Source organism: Astatotilapia calliptera, chromosome 22 (assembly GCF_964374335.1).
Source record: "Astatotilapia calliptera chromosome 22, fAstCal68.1, whole genome shotgun sequence".
Lineage (NCBI taxonomy): Eukaryota > Metazoa > Chordata > Actinopteri > Cichliformes > Cichlidae > Astatotilapia > Astatotilapia calliptera.
In genome coordinates, this window is record NC_137442.1 from 9,112,998 (window position 1) to 9,131,877 (window position 18,880).

General features: G+C 39.4%; 1 protein-coding gene across 1 annotated transcript in view; it reads right to left on the minus strand.

Annotated features, from left to right (window-relative positions):
• LOC113014934 (sodium/hydrogen exchanger 3-like) overlaps nt 1-5,376 on the minus strand; it is a 30,644-nt gene extending 25,268 nt beyond the window's left edge. Inside the window, exons 1-3 of the mRNA XM_026156800.2 lie at nt 5,115-5,376; nt 2,557-2,859; nt 14-174 (exon numbers count right to left, since the gene is read on the minus strand). Coding sequence (XP_026012585.1) covers nt 14-174; nt 2,557-2,859; nt 5,115-5,376 — 726 coding nt within the window. The remainder of the gene's footprint in view (nt 1-13; nt 175-2,556; nt 2,860-5,114) is intronic.
• Nucleotides 5,377-18,880: the final 13,504 nt, after the last annotated feature.

An 18,880-nucleotide genomic window follows, 5' to 3' on the forward strand; every position in this document is an offset into this window, starting at 1 on the left:
GATGCATACGAACCACTGTTACACCATCGTTGAGCAGCGACTCTCCAAACACTATGATAAAGAGGACGTCGTTAACGTGGACCTGCTCAAACACAGCGATGACGGCCACGGGGTCCACAGCAGCCATCAGACTGCCAAAAAGAAGGTACTGCAGCAGACTGATGTCCAGGTCACCTGTACAGATACAAAGAGCAGGAAATATATTCAGTTTTGCTCAATTGTACTGTAACTATGATCAATCTGGCACTTTGCTGCAAACTGAAATGCTGGAATGAAATGCTGTGTCATTTGGTAAAACATTCTCATTTATTGGTAGGAAAAGTCCATGTCAAATCTCTCTCCAGTCTCATCCAGTGCACTGGTTTGGCAGTGGTCAGACTCAGTATTCTTCACCCAAAGGTTTAAGGCAGGGGTCCCCAATCCCAGTCCATGAGGGCCGGTGTCCCTGCAGGTTTTAGATCTCACCCTGGGTCCACAAACCTGAATCACGTGATTAGTTCATTACCAGGCCTCTGGAGAACTTGAAGACATGTTGAGAAGGCAATTTATCCTTTTAAATCAGCTGTGATGGATCAAGGACACATCTAAAACCTGCAGGGACACCGGCCCTCGTGGACTTGGATTGGGGGCTCCTGGTATAAAGTCTCAGACAAACCTGGAGCTGTAATGAACTAAAAATCCACTTAAATCTTATTTTCATTTGTTTGCATTTTGATGAAGTGTTAAAAGGAAGTCAAATTAGCTGTTAGTGATGTCGATGTTTAATGTATCCAAACAAAGAGTAAAAGGAATGTTTTAAAGGATTGGTTTTATACTAAAGAAAACTCTTCTCAGGCAGCTTTCCTGAGTCACCACGGATGTAGAAATATCATTTGTGTGACGTGTCTTTGTTTCCAGAACAAATTTCAAGGCAAAAAAACAAAGCCAAGGCTGAAGTACTACAAACTGCAGTTCCTCTAGTGGCCACTTGATGCTCGTTCCAAAGGCAAATTAATCTCTATAGACTCCCACTTAGAGCATTAAAAGTGCCATGATCCAGTGAGTGTTGGTCTTCCTGGAGTAGTTTTCCACTTCTCTCCCGAGATCCTGACTCCACTCATGCTGGCTCATTGACCGCAATCAGTGCACAGTATTTAAGACCAACTCTGACCTGCACTCTCCACCAGATCATCAGCTAAAACCTTGTGTGACCTCTCGGTCTTTGTGTTTTCAGCTTAGGCCTTGGATCAACATTTACTCGTCTCAGGCAAGAACCAGAAAAACCAGAAAAAATTTATTTCCCATCACATAAAAAGAAAGAAGAAAACAAAAATATTCAGAAATGATAAAAAAACAAAAAATCACTAGAAGAAGCCTACGTGTCCCACCAAGATCAGGAAACATTGAACAAAATACGCAAAACAAAACTAGATTTAAATGAGATGATTGATTAAAAAAAATTCTTAGTACAAAGACTACGCTTACAAAATTATGAACATGGTAATAAATCCGGTCAATTTCTGGCAAACCAGCTAAAAATAAATTAAGAAAAAACAACTATATGTGCTGTTCAAGATTCATCTAGGAACACAATATGTGACCCGAAACAAATAAACAACATTTTCAGGGATTTCTATAAGACGTTGTATTCACCACAAATAAACCCATCTAAAAAGGAAATTGATCAGTTTTTGGACAACATAACTCTTCCAAAATTATTAGACACTCAAGCAATGGCACTGGATTCGCCACTGACATCAGGTGAACTCCAGGAAGCCCTGATAAGTATGCCCAATAATAAGGCTCCAGGTCCAGATGGCTTTCCTGCAGAATTTTACAAAGAATTCTGGACGATTTTAGCACCAGTTTTTTACAGAACGTCGTTGGAAATCAAAGAAGACGGCAGATTTCCATCAAATATGAATTCTGCAAACATTAATCTCTTGCTAAAACCAGGAAAAGACCCTTTATTTCCCTCAAGCTATCGTCCAATATCCCTTATAAATGTAGACCTTAAAATAATCTGCAAAGCTCTCTCAAAGAGACTAGAGAAAATAACCCCCCTCTTAATTCATCCTGACCAAACTGGTTTCATAAAAGGTAGGCACTCATCAACAAACGCACGTAGATTATTTAATTTAATAGACTACTCATACAGTAAAAACATCAAAACTACAATATTTTCTTTAGATGCAGAAAAAGCATTTGACAGAGTTAACTGGAAATTTCTTGACCTTTTTTTTTTTTTACCTTTGACCTGTCTCTGCTTCCCCCACCAAGATCCCAATTCCAGCCAGCATAGTGTCCTCTCACACTTCATGTTATTTGCAACCTTCCCTTAGTCTCACAGTTCATGTTCATAGTCCCTGCTCAGTTCACAACCTTAGCTCTGTTCACCTTGTGCATCACGCCATTGTTAGATAAAGTTCTTTTGTTTATCACTTTCTCGAGTCTCAGGTTGAATCTGCGTTTGAGTCCATCTCTCGTCTCGGGCCGCTGAGCTTTGACATCACTTCCTCTATGTGAGCCGTGGTAGCAGGTTTGCTGAAATGAAACAAAATAAAAATCCTCTCTTACCCATGAATCCTCCCATGTGACACCCCCACAGCGACAGCCCCAAACTGGCAGCATTCCAGCAGGTCCCAATGACAGCATAGACCAAGATGGCACCCAGGTTGGTGAAGAACAGTTTGTTTGGCATGTGGTAGCCTGCGTCCAGAATGACTTGAGGCAACAGGAAATAGAAGAAGACTGTCGGGGTCAGCCTGAAGGTCTGCATCTTGTCTGCACCCCAAATCATGCCACCCAAAACAAAACCGAAGCAGATGAGCAGGACGCTCTCGGGTATGACGTTGGTGACATGGTGGTTGGACTCAATGACTGAGAGGAGAAAAAAAAGATCAAGACAAGAACCATTAATCAATACTATCAACCTTTGTAACAACCTTTGATTTTAAGCCAGTCTGCTTGTAGTCAGGTAGGAGCTGGCAAACATTCAAACCTTCACTGCACTTTAAGTAAAACCATATACATAAAACTCCATTTGATCATTTGCAACTGTTGCAATATTTTATTTATATTTAGGGACTGTGGACAGATATATAGCAGGTAAGATAAGTCACCAGTTTTCTAAGCAAATATATTTCTAAAGGTGCTATTGAAATGATATTCTCACCAGATCTTGGTAACAACCCATCCAATTCACATATGCAATGAAATAAAACTATAGATGTTCAGAAATTAAGTCATGTGTAATAATGAGGAATGACATGGGGGGAAAATAATTGAAGAGGTGGAGAATGTGAGTTCCAATAAGCCATGAAAAGTCATGTCACCAGCTGTAATTTATCAGTAATTACAATATAAGCAATATAATATCACCTTATTCAGTCCTACCTGATGGCTTAATAAAAATTGTCTCATTAGGTCAACAATGTTAAGTTATAACATTTTGCTAACTGTCAAAGATGTGCCTTAATGCAGATTAGTCATAAGCTGGAGAGGAAATGGCGTATCACTAATTTTGAAGATCATCATTTAGCCTCTAAAAAGTGTTTGCGACTGCTGGGAAGCTGGAACATCTTCATCAATCATGTTCATCACTGATTAAAGAAATTAAGAAAAACCCTACGTTTCTCTTTAGCCTTGTTTCCAGGCGAACAAAAAGTAAGAACTCTGTTGAACAAGCCATTCATTTAATGTTAACTGGTACTGACTAGTGCTGTCAGCGTTAATCTCGTTAAAATGATGTTAACGCCATAACTGCATTAACGCGGCAAATCTCCATTAGCGAGTTAGCGCAGTGTGCGGGGCTGCACGGCATAAAAGCGTTAGAGCGGTTTTAACGAGATTAACGCTGACAGCACTGGTACTGACTTCATGAATTTCTTCACGAATGAAAATTTAACCATTAAAGAAAAATTACTCATAATCATTTCACAGATGTAACCACTTTCTGTACCACTGATATTCATTTAGTCTTTTTCTCAAATTGATCTTTCTGAGTTAACTTAACTTATTGCTTCCTCCAAACTATCAACATGTCTTTTAGACCCCATTCCTATAAGACTGCTCAAAGAAATCCTACCATTAATTAATATTTCAATCCTGATTATGATCAACATGCTTCCTTTAGGCAATATCATTAAAAGGCATACCTTACATTGTCCCTGCTATGCACATGAAACACAACTTTATCTATCCATAAAGCCAGATAACACAAACTGCAGAAAGGTCTTAAAGATAAAGACTTGGTTGACCTCCAATTTTCTGCTTCTAAATTCAAAGAAAAATTCGGTTATTGTACTTGGCCATAAAATCATAGAAATATGGTATCTAACCAGATGCTTACTCTGGATGACATTAGCTTGGCCACCAAACTTGGGGTAATTTTTAACATTCTGTCTCACAGTGACGCTGAAAAACTAGTTCATGCATTTATTACTTCCAGGCTAGACTACTGTAATTCATTATTATCTGGATGTCCTAAAAACTCCCTGAAAAGCCTTCAGTTAATCCAAAATGCCGCAGCAAGAATACTGACAGGGACTAGAAAGAGAGAGCATATTTCTCCTGTTTTGGCTTCTCTTGATTGGCTCCCTGTTAAATCCAGAATTGAATTCAAAAACCTGCTCCTCACTTACAAAGTCTTAAATAATCAGGCCCCGTCTTATCTTAATAACTTTATAGTACCATATAACCCCATTAGAACACTCTGCTCTCAGACAGTGGGCTTACTTGTGGTTCCTAGATTATTTAAAAATAGAATGGGAGGGAGAGCCTGTAGCAAACCATGTCTGCTTTTAAGATTAGGCTTAAAACTTTCCGTTTTGCTAAGCATACTGTTAGGCCTGGATCAGATGACCCTGAATCCTCCCTTGTGATATAAGATTTGGCCCTATTTGAATATAAGTGAACTTACACACTCTTTTTTTATAACTATTTTTATTTATTTTGTGAGCACTTCCTTGAGAAATAATTAAAACAATTAAGAAATTGACCCAGTGACAAAAATAGATGATCAGAATAACCCTAAACTACATACATATTTAAAAATTACAAAATTTCTTGGGTGCAGAGGAGTTTATAATGCCGGAAGAAGAGCACTTCCATCAATTTGGCTTTGCAAGACTTACTGAGTTTGCAGAGCCAGGCAACCAGGATCCACAGGGCCACCAGGTACTGTGTGGTGACGTGATGCCACTTCCAGGTCACAATAGGCAGTGTAGTGATGGGCACCGCTCCATGACCACCCTCTTCAGTTGCGTTAGAGTTTGAGCCCGTCCCAGTGTCTGTTTGAGAATTTCGGGGTTCTGCTTCTTCACTAGCCAGGCTCAAGCCTCCACATGCCATCAGCAGCATGCACAGAATAAGTGTAAATTGCCAAGAAGTTGCCATTCTTGGATACAATGCCTTAAAAATTGTAATCAAACTGTTATTTAGACCGTTAATACAAATGCTCAGGTCAGCCTCAGACTGTAGCTTAAAGTCTCATTCCCTTTGCTGTGCCTTCTTCTCACTCAGATCACTCTCATTGTCCTCCAACATCTACTTTCTGGATAAGGATACAGCTTTTCACAGCAGGTGAAGCTCAGCCCATTATGATGTTGGTCTTTCTCCTCCCACTCGTGTACCCAGACCAGTAAGTGTGGCCACATCATTCAGTGGTATAATTAAAGTCCGTGAATCCCTTTATTACCAAGTTTTCACTAATATTTAAATTCTCTGATGGAGTTGATTAAAATATTTTTGGAAGAAACATCTTATTTACAAACTTATGAAGCTCTTTTTAATCCTATTGTAAATAACACATGTTAATATGAGCTTGTCTGAAGCATGTGTATGTGAACTTATCAGTTCAAAAGAAAGAAAATACTGTAACTTTGGCCACCAAACATATTTTCTTTCCTAGGTTCACACTTAGTATGGTGTTATGACAGGAACATTTACAACAATGAGTCCCAAAAATGTCTGTTCCTTTAAGACTATTCATAAAAACTATAATAGCTATATTATCACTACTTCTTGTGTTGATCTTTTTATCAACCTAAGTTGTTATGGACATTACAGTTTTTGAACATGTGTTTGTACTTTATGCCCTGTATGTGTCAATATTCTGACTTTATATGCTTTGAATTCGGGTTATAAAAGGGATCATTTCAGGATTATTTTGACTATAAGCAATAATCGGATAAAATATAGGATCCTGTTGATCACAGACCACTTTGGGTCAAAGTTACCAAGAACATTTGTTTTGATACATTTTTAAATTTTTATGCAGTCATATAAAGTAACACCTGTTTTAACTGAGAATATTTTATTTGTGTACAGAGGAAATTATCCCCAAAGTACACGTGTCTGACACAGCTTCTTACTAAGACTTCAGGTGATGAAGAAATTATCATCTTATGTCCATTCAGACCTCCAATCGATCTCCAGAACTACAAACCTCACTTGATTCTTTTCAGGAACACTGTCTGCAGGTTTCCCCGTGTAAACCTGTATATTCCAGCTATAACTTGGCCCTGCAGCACAAGTTGCCCATATCATTATGCAATATTTAGACTGCTTACTTGACATATACTGCTTAAAAGGTCAACATCCCCCAAAGGAACCGGATACTCATTAAGAGTAAAGTTTGGAATTCGAGTAAATATGGGCTGGCTGGCGCTCCACACACTTGTCTCAAACTTCTCTGATCGCTGCAAATTTGTCTTGTTAGTGACGGCCAACCAGCCGGTGGAGTCAGAACTTTCTTGCTGTGAAGCAACAGTGCAAACCACTCCACCACCGTACTGCCTGATTACAATCGATTATTTGCAAAGTTTAAACAAAGACATAATTAAAGTTGACATATTATGCTCATTTACAGCCACAGAAGTTATTCTTGGACTGGATTAGCGTTCCATTATTCACGTTGTCTTAATAATCCTAATTTTATCTTCTGCAGAAATATTAAAGAGAAAAACATAAGATATATGTAATCTATAATGTTTATAAATGTTTTATAGTAATAAAAATAACAGAAAAAATATGATAATTTATTGAGCACTTTTTAAAATTCACCCTGCAAAGTCTTTCACAAGGGCAACGAATCAAACACAGCATGAAAAATCAGTTCTGAAAGAAGTATCATGAGTGTAGTGTAGACGTGCCGAGGACTCATGAACAAATGAACGGCAAACACATCTCTTATTAGGCTGATCCAATGTCCAATAAATCCACCAAACCCAATAAATCTATAATAAAACATACTTGGAACGAGTGCAAGGAGGCTTAAGCAATCTAGTTCAGAAACACTAGCTTTGATTTTTAGAATGTGTAAGAACAGTGTCTTTATCATTACAGCTATGCAGAGAGACTGTCAGGGAAGAAGGAGGATCTGTCTTTTTGGACACCATAATGAAGAGTGGACAGGAAAGCAGGAAGACACGTAGCATAGCACCTCAGAGATGAACCTGAGCTGCTGCATTTATCTATGCAGCATGTGGTTGCCCATTTACCCTGTCGGGTAAACGGGCACTTGAAAGATCTGCCTCAATGATATGTCTTAATGTTTCTTGGAAAAGACTTTGAACGGCCTTCCTGGAAAATGCAATAAATAAATTGTGTAGTAAGATAAGTATTAGTCCCAGAGATAAGATATTCACATTATTGCATAAGCAAAACACACAGGTCAGCAATAAAAAAATTAATTCAGCATATCTAACAACAATAACAACATGCAAACATAGAAGAAAACAAATATTGTTGCCAGTGTACTGCATGAGCCCACACAATTTGCAAACCGATAGTGTGATATGAAGTGCTACTATGTAATTAAGATAGTGATCTCTTTTAAAGCACTTACACAACCATTATGAGCGTTCTATGGAAGCTGAAAAAAAACTGTTTTGCCATCCATAACTCAAAATTTCAAGATGTGTGTTTCAAATTTTGAGTTAAGAAGTCGAGATTTCTTTGAAAAAACTTGAAATTTCAAGTTACCTCTGCCAATCAGGAAGCTCGGTGAAGGTACTATTACTATTAACTTACGTAAGTAAGTTAATAGTAATAGTCTTGTTACCATGAAGCAGAACGTGGAAGGCATCAGCTATCAACGCTACTGATAAGCTACCAATCTTACAGCTAATGGTTATGAATGAGTAAACTACTGAGTACTGCATGGTCAGCACGGTTTCATAGATGATGAAATCCTTGTGTTACTAGGTGAATCACATGGTGTTATTGCCTGCAAAGCAGCATATGTATTATGTACATGTTTATTATATTGTCAAGAAATATACTCTAAAACACTTCTTCGGTAAAGACTAGAGATGGACCGATCCGATATTACGTATCGGTATCGGTCCGATACTGACCTAAATTACTGGATCGGATATCGGAGAAAAATAAAAAATGTAATCCGATCCATTAAATATCACGAAAGCACCTCACAAAACTTGCAACACGTAACTCGGAGCAGTATGCATCACGTGATAGAGCGGCTGTGGCATGCGGGACCTGTCGGTGGTCTGGATAGCATTTGGAGCTTCGCTAGCAACCTGGCATTTAATCTCCGACAAAGTTATCCCGAGAGAAGTAAAGCAAGTGTGTAAGTCCACCTCTGAATGTTTGTAAAGCATTCCTGCGTTAAGCTTAACAAGCGACTGCCTCTCCGGCTGCTACTTCAATCGTGAAACTGCTTAACGATCAGCTGATCGGCTTTTCTGTCGTGAGTCCGTGTCTCTGGTTTGCTTTTGGCCCACTTTGCACCAGAAAGAGGAAACCAGCGGCTGAACAACAGCAGCACGTTTAAGCTTGATCAGCTGTTGTTAGAATGTATTTAATATTACTTTCTACTCGAGGATCTTTTTCTATGTAGCTGACGCTGGTAACTGTGCAGGGGCGGATCTAGCAAAGTTTAGCCAGGGGGGCCGATAGGGCATGAACAGGGAAAAGGGGGCACAAAGACATACTTTTCTTTCTTATTCTCATTTAAAATGTCGAGCTTTTAATAAATAATTATCTGACACCCAAAGTTTTAATTTGATGTAAAATGAATAGAAGTCAATTACTGTATATAGTCACTATTAAGTCTAATATATATACCCTAGTAAGCTATAGTACTTTTTACTTTGGGAAGGTACCATCTGTGCAGTCTACAATTTTGTTGAAGAAAGATGCTGAATCTATTTAATATTTCTTGAAAAATAATTGATTTCTGTGCATTTTTTTCACACTTCATCAAATTAAGGTTGATTACGTCGATTAAGCATCATGAGGTGGAGCGTGAGGGGTGGTTCCCTATTTTTTATTTATTTATTTTTGTTGTTGCTGGGAGTTGGAACCCTATTAGTTAGGTTGCTTAATATTTACGCTAAGTACTCTTTAAAATACCAGAATAGTGAGGATGGTGCAGGTTTAAGTTTATTAGATTGATCAGTATTGCTGAACTATGAAATTTTTTTTTGCATAGGGGTATAACAGAATAGCTTTAGTGTAGTTGTTGTTTTAAACTTGAGTATGAACTTGCAGACTTGCAAAATGCAGCAAGATATTTTAAAAAACAGTTTTGTTGATTAAAAAACACTATATCGGATTCATATCGGTATCGGCAGATGTCCAAATTTATGATATCGGTATCGGTATCGGACATAAAAAAGTGGTATCGTGCCATCTCTAGTAAAGACTCAGAGAAGAGAAACACACAGAACTTCTTGCTAGCAAGGGCAGCCTCCAAACTGAGACTCGCGCTGAGAAACTGCCTTTGAGAAACTGTCTTTATTTATACTTCAGTGAGCTTTTGTTCCTTACATTGGAATGTGGAGTTGTGTGTGTGTGTGTGTTCAGAGTGTGGCCCCATAAACGACTTCCCTTAACCTGCTGGTCTGGAAAATCCAACAGTTCATCTATATGTAAAGAAGCACTTAAACTAAAACTGACATAGCTACATTAATCCTACCGTAAAACAATAAGACAAGGTACGACCTCTCCCATGCTCCTAGGATGTGGGGGTGAACACTCTAGAATGTTACAGACCTCCTAGGATGAGACATTCTTTCAATATGCCACCAACTATATACTTCTACACACAAATGATTACATGCAGCATTCTACCATATGCAAACTTATATCATTAAAAGATTATACTGATTACTAAGTACAATTTTCCTATTAACATATATATTCCTAGCTCACTGATGCTATCACTACCTGATTTTGAGTGTGTCTGTGTCCACCCGTCTGTTTCCAAGTAACAAGAAAATTAAGCCATTCAGAGTAGCAACAGGAGAGGGAGGGAGAGAGAATGAGGGGAGAAGAGGCAGCTGTGCAACGTAAAGACAGAATAACTTCAGCTTTGTGCCTTTTTTTCCATTCTAGCTAAAGTACGGGACTAATCGCGTGATGATCATTGGAGCTTCTCTTCCCTCCATCACGGACACTGGTTGTGACACCTTCATACATGTCACAACCAAGCACTTATCTGCAGTTTCTCACACATACTCACACACACACACACACACACACACACACCTTCAGACACCAAGTTACTTTTTGCACAATACTCAGTTTTGTGCATATTTCCATTGCACTGTCTTGTGCCTGTATCGTCCTGGTCTGTCTAGTGTTGCACTGTTTTGTCTTGTGCATTTGCAATTTTTACACATTTCACTTTACGTAGTCCTGTGTTTGTCTGTTATATGTCATATGTAGCACCAGTACTGTACCACTGTACATGTTTGAAGTGACAATAAAAGCCACTTGACTTGATTGGCAGCATTAACTCCAAGCTTCAACTTACTAACTTAACATTTAGAGAAACTAACTTCAAATGTTGACTTATTAACTCGAAATTTTGAGTTATTTTCACAATAAAAAATTAAATTTTGAGTTATGGATGACAAGCAAGCTTTTATAGCTTTCTGATTTTAAAGTACTTGAAACTAAAGAAATATTTGTTAGATTACACTAGACTACTGTTAAAAAAAATGTCTTCTAGCAGCTCAATCATTGTCTCATATGTGTCTCATGTGCATAAATGTTGACTATTTTCCAACAGCAGCGATGGAGCAGATCAGGAGGCCACCCACGACGGTGATGATATCCAGCCAGCGGCCCAGAAAGTGGCCAAGAATGAAGACTCACAAGTGGCTTGGCTGGTGGTCGACGGCAGCGTAGCCATGGAAAAACAGCCTTGTTGGTTTTCCATAGACATGGATTGGCGGGCGCCGGACCAGGCTTGGCGAGCGCCGGACCAGGTGTGCGACGTCCTCGGGCTGAGGCGTGGCAGGACCAGGCGTGGCAGGACCAGGCGTGGCAGGCGAGACGAGCAGGCGAGACGAGCAGAGGCGTGGCGTCGACCTCTGGCTGGGTCGTGGCAGGGCCAGGCGAGGCTGAAGCTGAAGCCGGACCAGGCGAAGCCGGACCAGGCAAGGCGAAGGCAAAGCTGAAGCGGCTGTTGCAGGTGAAACTGAAGCTGACGAGGCAGCTAACGAGGCAGCTGCAGGCGACGCTGATGGCTTGACGGGCCATCAGCGTCGTGGTTGTGGAGGCTGGTGCCGTTACAGCTGAGAGGAATGTAGCGCTTGAAGCAGCCACTGGTTGTATTGAGGAAAACACAGCACTTGTCTGCTGCTGTGGTGACACAGGCGAGAGCCTGAAGCCAGCATGTTCAATGAGAGCAGGTTGAGGCAGTAACAAAGTTCTTTAAAACCCTCAGGCAAAAAATCCAGAAACCTTGGGTTAGCCGTGGCTATCTGGGTCATCTGAGCCCAAGTAGCCTCCTTCTCCTCCTCCTGTTTGCCTGCAGAGGAAATAATCCAAAGTGCGTGAAGAATCGTAACACGAATCTTTAATTCAAAAAAGTCTGTGAAATAAATGTCCGCTGGGTCCATCACGGTCAGGTCGTTCTGTCACAGTCTGGCGAAGGCAGACTGTATGAATTGATGAGAAGGACCCAAAACGCAGACCCCAAGGAACAGGGAACAAAACTTAAATGTTAACAAAAAGCGAGCCGTTTAATGAGGCTGGTAAAAGGTACAAACAAAAGGCAAGGAAAACTGAAGCAAAATGAACACAAACCTAAACTGGGAAATCTAAACAACAATATGAAACAACCTGGACATGAAACCTGGTGTAAAGAACATGGCGTGACAGCAGACAGCCTGACGAGGAATGAAGAGAAACACACAAACTAATTACACACAAGGGTGATTAGGGGAAGTGGAAACACATGGAGAAACAGCTGACACTAGTCTGACATAACGAGACAAAGGAAGCAAAGCTGACTACACTGACATAGGACACAGACCTTCAAAATATAACAGGAAACGTGACGAAGACAAGACAATATAAATTTGACAACATAAGACACGCAGCATGAAACACATAAAGGCAAAGGGAGAGGGAAACTTAAATACAGCGGTAGAAAACACAAAGGGAAACTAATAAACAACTTAGCTACCCTAAAGAACTCAATCATATAATCCAAATAAACTAAAACTCAAAACGCTGGGTCAACAGACCCAGGAACGTGACAGCTTGATGCACTGGCATGGGTTTCATTTCAACCCATGGTCTTTTATTAATGGACCAAATCCATTAATATTATTTTTACATAAGAGCTAAAGGACAACATAAAGACAGCACAATTATCGTTACATTTTAATTCTCTTATGACACATGTTTTGTTCTCTTTAATGGACTTCAGGGAAGTCTGAAGTGTTTCCCAACAACTTACCATTTATGAGTAAACTAGTTGCCTTAGTTGTTACGTTGGCTCGAGATAGGTCTGAGACCTTTATCCAAGGTTGCTGGTCATCACAGGGTTTCTGTAACAGTTTAACATTTGACCATTGCTTGAAAATACCAGAGCAGCTCAAGGCTGAGACAGTAATGAAATAACTAATAATTTGATATTACCAGAACTGCCTTTATGTGAGTAACTTACACAATAACAATGAGGGATAATTGGAAAACTTTAAGGGAAGCCCCTGTCTTGTTAGGAGTGACTGTATCCATCCCACTTTAGATGGAGCACTTCTCATTTTCAGAAATCCTTTTTAGAAAGCTGGCCACTTATTCGACTCTCCCAAAACGTGACTATCCAGAGTTGGGACCAGGAAGCAGAAAGCTTTCTAAGTTCCTGTTTATACATTATTAATAATTTACCAACAAATTGATTCACTCTTCCTTCCAGTAAACCATTTGTAGCACAACTACAAACGGGAGGGGTGGAGCAGTGGGATCAGGGTGTGGTGTCAAGGAAGGCTGACCCACATAGCTGACCTCCATCACCTAATCACGTCTACCCATTTAAGTAGGCCACCATGATATGATGAGCTGTGTGTGGTATGGCGTTATATTTCTTCCACTATTCTGAGTGCACGTAAAAAAAAATTGAGCACACGTAAAAAAAGTTTGCAGGTACAAGTGTTGTATTTTGAGGAGAAATTTATTTTGAGCGAAGAAAAGCTGAATTTGAGTGAGCAAAATTCATTCCTACATGCAAAAAATGTATTTCAGTGTTTGCTATTATCCATACACACACACAATAGCAGCCCCTGTCGCTCAGTTTTTGCATTTGCGCTCGCTCGCAATGTGTTGCTCGCGCTCTCAACATTTCTGCCCGTGCGCACTCAACTCTTCAGAATAGACACAAAGCAGAATAACTTCAGCTTTGTGTCTTTTTTTTCATTCTAGCTAAAGTACGGGACTAATCGCGTGATGATCATTGGAGCCTCTCTTCCCTCCATCACGGACACTGGTTGTGACACCTTCATACATGTCACAACCAAGCACTTATCTGCAGTTTCTCACACATGCTCACACACACACACACCTTCAGACACCAAGTTACTTTTTGCACAATACTCAGTTTTGTGCATATTTCCATTGCACTGTCTTGTGCCTGTATCGTCCTGGTCTGTCTAGTGTTGCACTGTTTTGTCTTGTGCATTTGCAATTTTTACACATTGTACTTTACGTAGTCCTGTGTTTGTCTGTTATATGTCATATGTAGCACCAGTACTGTACCACTGTACATGTTTGAAGTGACAATAAAAGCCACTTGACTTGATTGGCAGCATTAACTCCAAGCTTCGACTTACTACCTTAACATTTAGAGAAACTAACTTCAAATGTTGACTTATTAACTCGAAATTTTGAGTTATTTTCACCATAAAAAATTAAATTTTGAGTTATGGATGACAAGCAAGCTTTTATAGCTTTCTGATTTTAAAGTACTTGAAACTAAAGAAATATTTGTTAGATTACACTAGACTACTGTTAAAAAAATGTCTTCTAGCAGCTCAATCATTGTCTCCAGGACGTCTTTAAGCTGATGTTAGCAGAAAGCTGAAAACTTTGTGATAAACAGTTCAGAATTAGCCATGAATCTAGCACCAAATTTTGCTTGCTGTTATCAGAGAATGTTAAGATTAACTAAAAAAAAAACTGTGCATAAATGTTGACTATTTTATTCAGGTTTGGATATAAGTATTTGTTAAATAGTTTCACTTGTTTAAATTGCTTTGAAATGTGTAGATTGCAGCTCATATTTGTGAGTCCTCAAAGAGTTACACATAAATCCCTGTACACATCTGCAAATCTTAGTTTACATTTTTGTATCATATTACATGCATTTGTAAAATTTTTAATGGAAATTTTAGCTTGTAGGTTTACCATCCCAAGCAAAAGGAAGCATGATATATAGCATAATAGGTACCTTTTAATGTCAATTCAAGAGCAGCACAAAGGAGATTAAGTTTATCACGATCAGTGGACTGGTGTCCAAAGCGGCTGGAATTAAGTTTTGATCTTAAATCCTCCGACTTAGATGTATTTTTCCGTATGAAAGCCTTTGTAGCACAAGTTTAACTCACATTAACTTTACAACACTTTGTTTGCATACGCAGCCTATTGCGGACACAGCGGATTTTGATATGGGCGACGTGGGCAGTTGCCCAGGAGGGCATCGTGGTGGGGACGGCATCATGGCATTGACAAAAAAAAAGTTGCTAGCACCCTTGCTGCCCCAACATCATGCCAACGTATTTTGGGAATTGTGCTGGTTTTCAGTTTTCCATTGCCCATTTGTGATGAGTAAGGGCGCCCTCTACTTACGAGGTGTGCCTGCTGCTTGCTGAACAGGGAGGAGAGGGGCGGGACGGCGAGGGATTCTCTGGCTGGCTGGAGTGGCATCGAACAACTAGCTCGCAAAATACACATAGCCTGAGGGTAGATGCTCCTCTTGAGCCTCTCTGTTCTTGCCCGGATGATGGGGAACCTTCTACCTGATTGCAGAAGTTGGAACACTTTATTGCTGGGGTGGAGCAGGTCCTTCAGCTGCTCTGGTCCAGTAAATCTAAAAAACACCTAGTTTTTTCTTAAGTAACTGAAGCTGTGTAGACGCTGTACTGTCATTCCACCCTGGAAAAAGAACAATTAAAAAAATTAAAAGCCTAAAATTACCATGATATTCATACTAATTATGATCTTAGGTCTCTGTTTAGCTCACCTAGTTGAGCAGATGACCATATGTCACAAGGCTTGATGCACTGGCATGTGTTTCATTTCATCCCATGGTCTTTTATTAATGGACCAAATCCATTAATATTATTTTTACATAAGAGCTAAAGGACAACATAAAGACAGCACAATTATCGTTACATTTCAATTCTCTTATGACACACGTTTTGTTCTCTTTAATGGACTTCAGGGAAGTCTGAAGTGTTTCCCAACAACTTACCATTTATGAGTAAACTAGTTGCCTTAGTTGTTACGTTGGCTCGAGATAGGTCTGAGACCTTTATCCAAGGTTGCTGGTCATCACAGGGTTTCTGTAACAGTTTAACATTTGACCATTGCTTGAAAATACCAGAGCAGCTCAAGGCTGAGACAGTAATGAAATAACTAATAATTTGATATTACCAGAACTGCCTTTATGTGAGTAACTTACACAATAACAATGAGGGATAATTGGAAAACTTTAAGGGAAATCCCTGTCTTGTTAGGAGTGACTGTATCCATCCCACTTTAGATGGAGCACTTCTCATTTTCAGAAATCCTTTTTAGAAAGCTGACCACTTATTCGACTCTCCCAAAACGTGACTATCCAGAGTTGGGACCAGGAAGCAGGAAGCTTTCTAAGTTCCTGTTTATACATTATTAATAATTTACCAACAAATTGATTCACTCTTCCTTCCAGTAAACCATTTGTAGCACAACTACAAATGGGAGGGGTGGAGCAGTGGGATCAGGGTGTGGTGTCAAGGAAGGCTGACCCACATAGCTGACCTCCATCACCTAATCACGTCTACCCATTTAAGTAGGCCACCATGATATGATGAGCTGTGCGTGGTGTGCAGCAGGAGGCAGTTGAAAAGCTGCTGCAAAGAGAGATTTAGCAAATAAACGGGCATCCATTGTGCAACGTTGTGTGTTGGGTCCTTTGTCTTATCATGTTTTTTTTTAAATCAACAGACGCTGCCAAGTCATAATTGAAAACCCAGTTTTATTAGTTGTTATCTATTGGCATTACTCAGAGCTTCTGTCTAATTTCTCAGACTTTTTATCTGATGAAATAATTATTGTGGGTGATTTTAACATCCATGTAGATGCTAAAAATGACAGCCTCAACATGGCATTTGATCTGCTATTAGACTCAATTGGCTTCTCTCAAAATGTAAAAGAACCCACCCACCCCTTTAATCACACTTTAATCTTGTTGTAACATATGGAATAGAAACTAAACATTTAACAGTGTTTCCTGAAAACCCTCTCTCGTCTGATCATTTCCTAATAATATATGCATTAACAATAATGGATTACACAGTCGTGGGGAGTAGTTTACATCATGGTACATGCCTTCTTTGAAAGTGCTGTAACTAAGTTTAAGAATATGTTTCATCCACTGTTACCTTCTCTAATACCATGTAATAACTCAGAGTGGAGCAGCTACCTGAACTCCCACAGTTATCTTGTTAACAATTGTACATCTTCCTCGCGTTGCGAGTCTGGATACTGTAGCACCTCTGAAAAAGAAAGCTTCAAATCAGACGTACTCGACTCCCTGGTACAACTCTCAAAAACTCACCACAAAGCAGATAATTCACAAGCTGGAGAGGAAAGGGCATATCACAAATTTAGAAGATCATCATCAGAATTTCAATTCTGTTTACATTATAAATGCTTCCTTTAAACAGTATTATTTGAAGGTATAGCCTACATTTTCACGGAAGTGAGATAGCACACACAAATTAGTTAAACTGTAGGAATTTCTTAAAGATATAAAGACCTGGATGACCACTAATTTTCTTCTTCTAAATTCAGATAAAACTGACTTTATTACACTTGGCGCAAAAATCTTAGAAATATGGTATCTAACCAGATGCTTACTCTGGATGACATTACCTTGGGCTCCAATAACACATTTTTGACCAGGATATGTCATTAAATGCACATACAATCCCAATTCCAATGAAGCTGGGTCATTGTTTCAATAGTAAATAAAAGCAGAATACAATGATCTGCAAATCCTTTCAACCTACATTCAATTGATTACACTACAAAAACAAGCTATCTAATGTTAGAACTGATAAACTTTGTCGTTTTCTAAATCTTCACTCATTTTGAATTTGATGCCTGCAACATGTTCCAAAAAACCTGGGACGGGCATGTTTACCACTGTTTTATTTCTGCTTTCCTTTTAACAACACTCTCTTTATTGTATATAATTAACACACATGATTAAAAACTGGAACCATGAGCCACGGACGTGCAATCTAATAACAAACAGGTAAGCAGATTTTATGTTGGCTTTGCCTATGGTGGCATATTGGCTCTGGCATGACTGGCTTTAAGACATGCTGCTTCAGTTAATTATACACGTCAATAGGAAATATGACATTGAAAGTCGCTCTGAGAGGGTTGATGTTGCTGCACGTCAAAGTTGCCAACCCTAATAGTTGGGCAACTGCAGTACTGTTTAGGAGTTATTTCTTTAGGTGTGCTTGTGTGACAAGAATCGGGTTGAGTGGGTGAACAATAATGAAGAATACAATAGATGGGAGTGGCGTCAGAAAGACATCCGTCAGGTGCGCAGCCATAGAATGGTCACAGTGAAGAGGGACCCTTGCTTGTTTTTTCTGGGATAGAGTCGATTCACTCAAATAGGGTGAGGATGGACTCTTGGTTGTTCTTTTATTGTTGTTTGGTGTGCAGCCAGGGTACAAAATTGCAGCACAAGACTGTGGGGTGAGGGTTCAATCAGGAGAGTGTGATGTGGAACTGGGTGTGTTGTTAACAGTCAGCAAAACTTGCAAAAATAATGGCTGTTTAGAGTGAAGAGACAGTTTGATGAAGCTGGACTCTTGTTTTTTGTGGTCCTCGTTGTGGTTGCAGCATTGGTTAAAGAGACATTTTTAGAAATGTGCATAAAATAAAAGGGCAAGTGTAAGTCTTGCTAGAGCAGCAGTGAGGTGCAGCAGCGGATTGATCCTACTGGCATGCAAAGTTTCCGAGTAAATGACTGATATAAATAAACAAAACAAAAATTGAAAAAAGAATTTCTCTGAATCAATGTTTAACTCCTACATTTAACCTGTACACAATGTTTTATCATGGGGCCACAAGGCAGCAAATCGCCACAAGGCAAAAGTGGGTCAATTAGATGTAAAACAAAACACAACTTTTCTAGGAAAACAATGAAAAAATTATTAAACAAATCAGAATATCAGAATACTTTATTAATTCCCAGTATATTGCACAAATTACATATTGACACAGGTTGGCAATGAGGTACCCCTCTTACCATACTGTGCTTTGTTATTTTCCCTGTCGAGGATGTGCAAATAGTAAGGGTCTGCAACTGTTGCAGTGTGTTTTGATAAATGAAAATCCTGTGCATTGTCCCACAGAT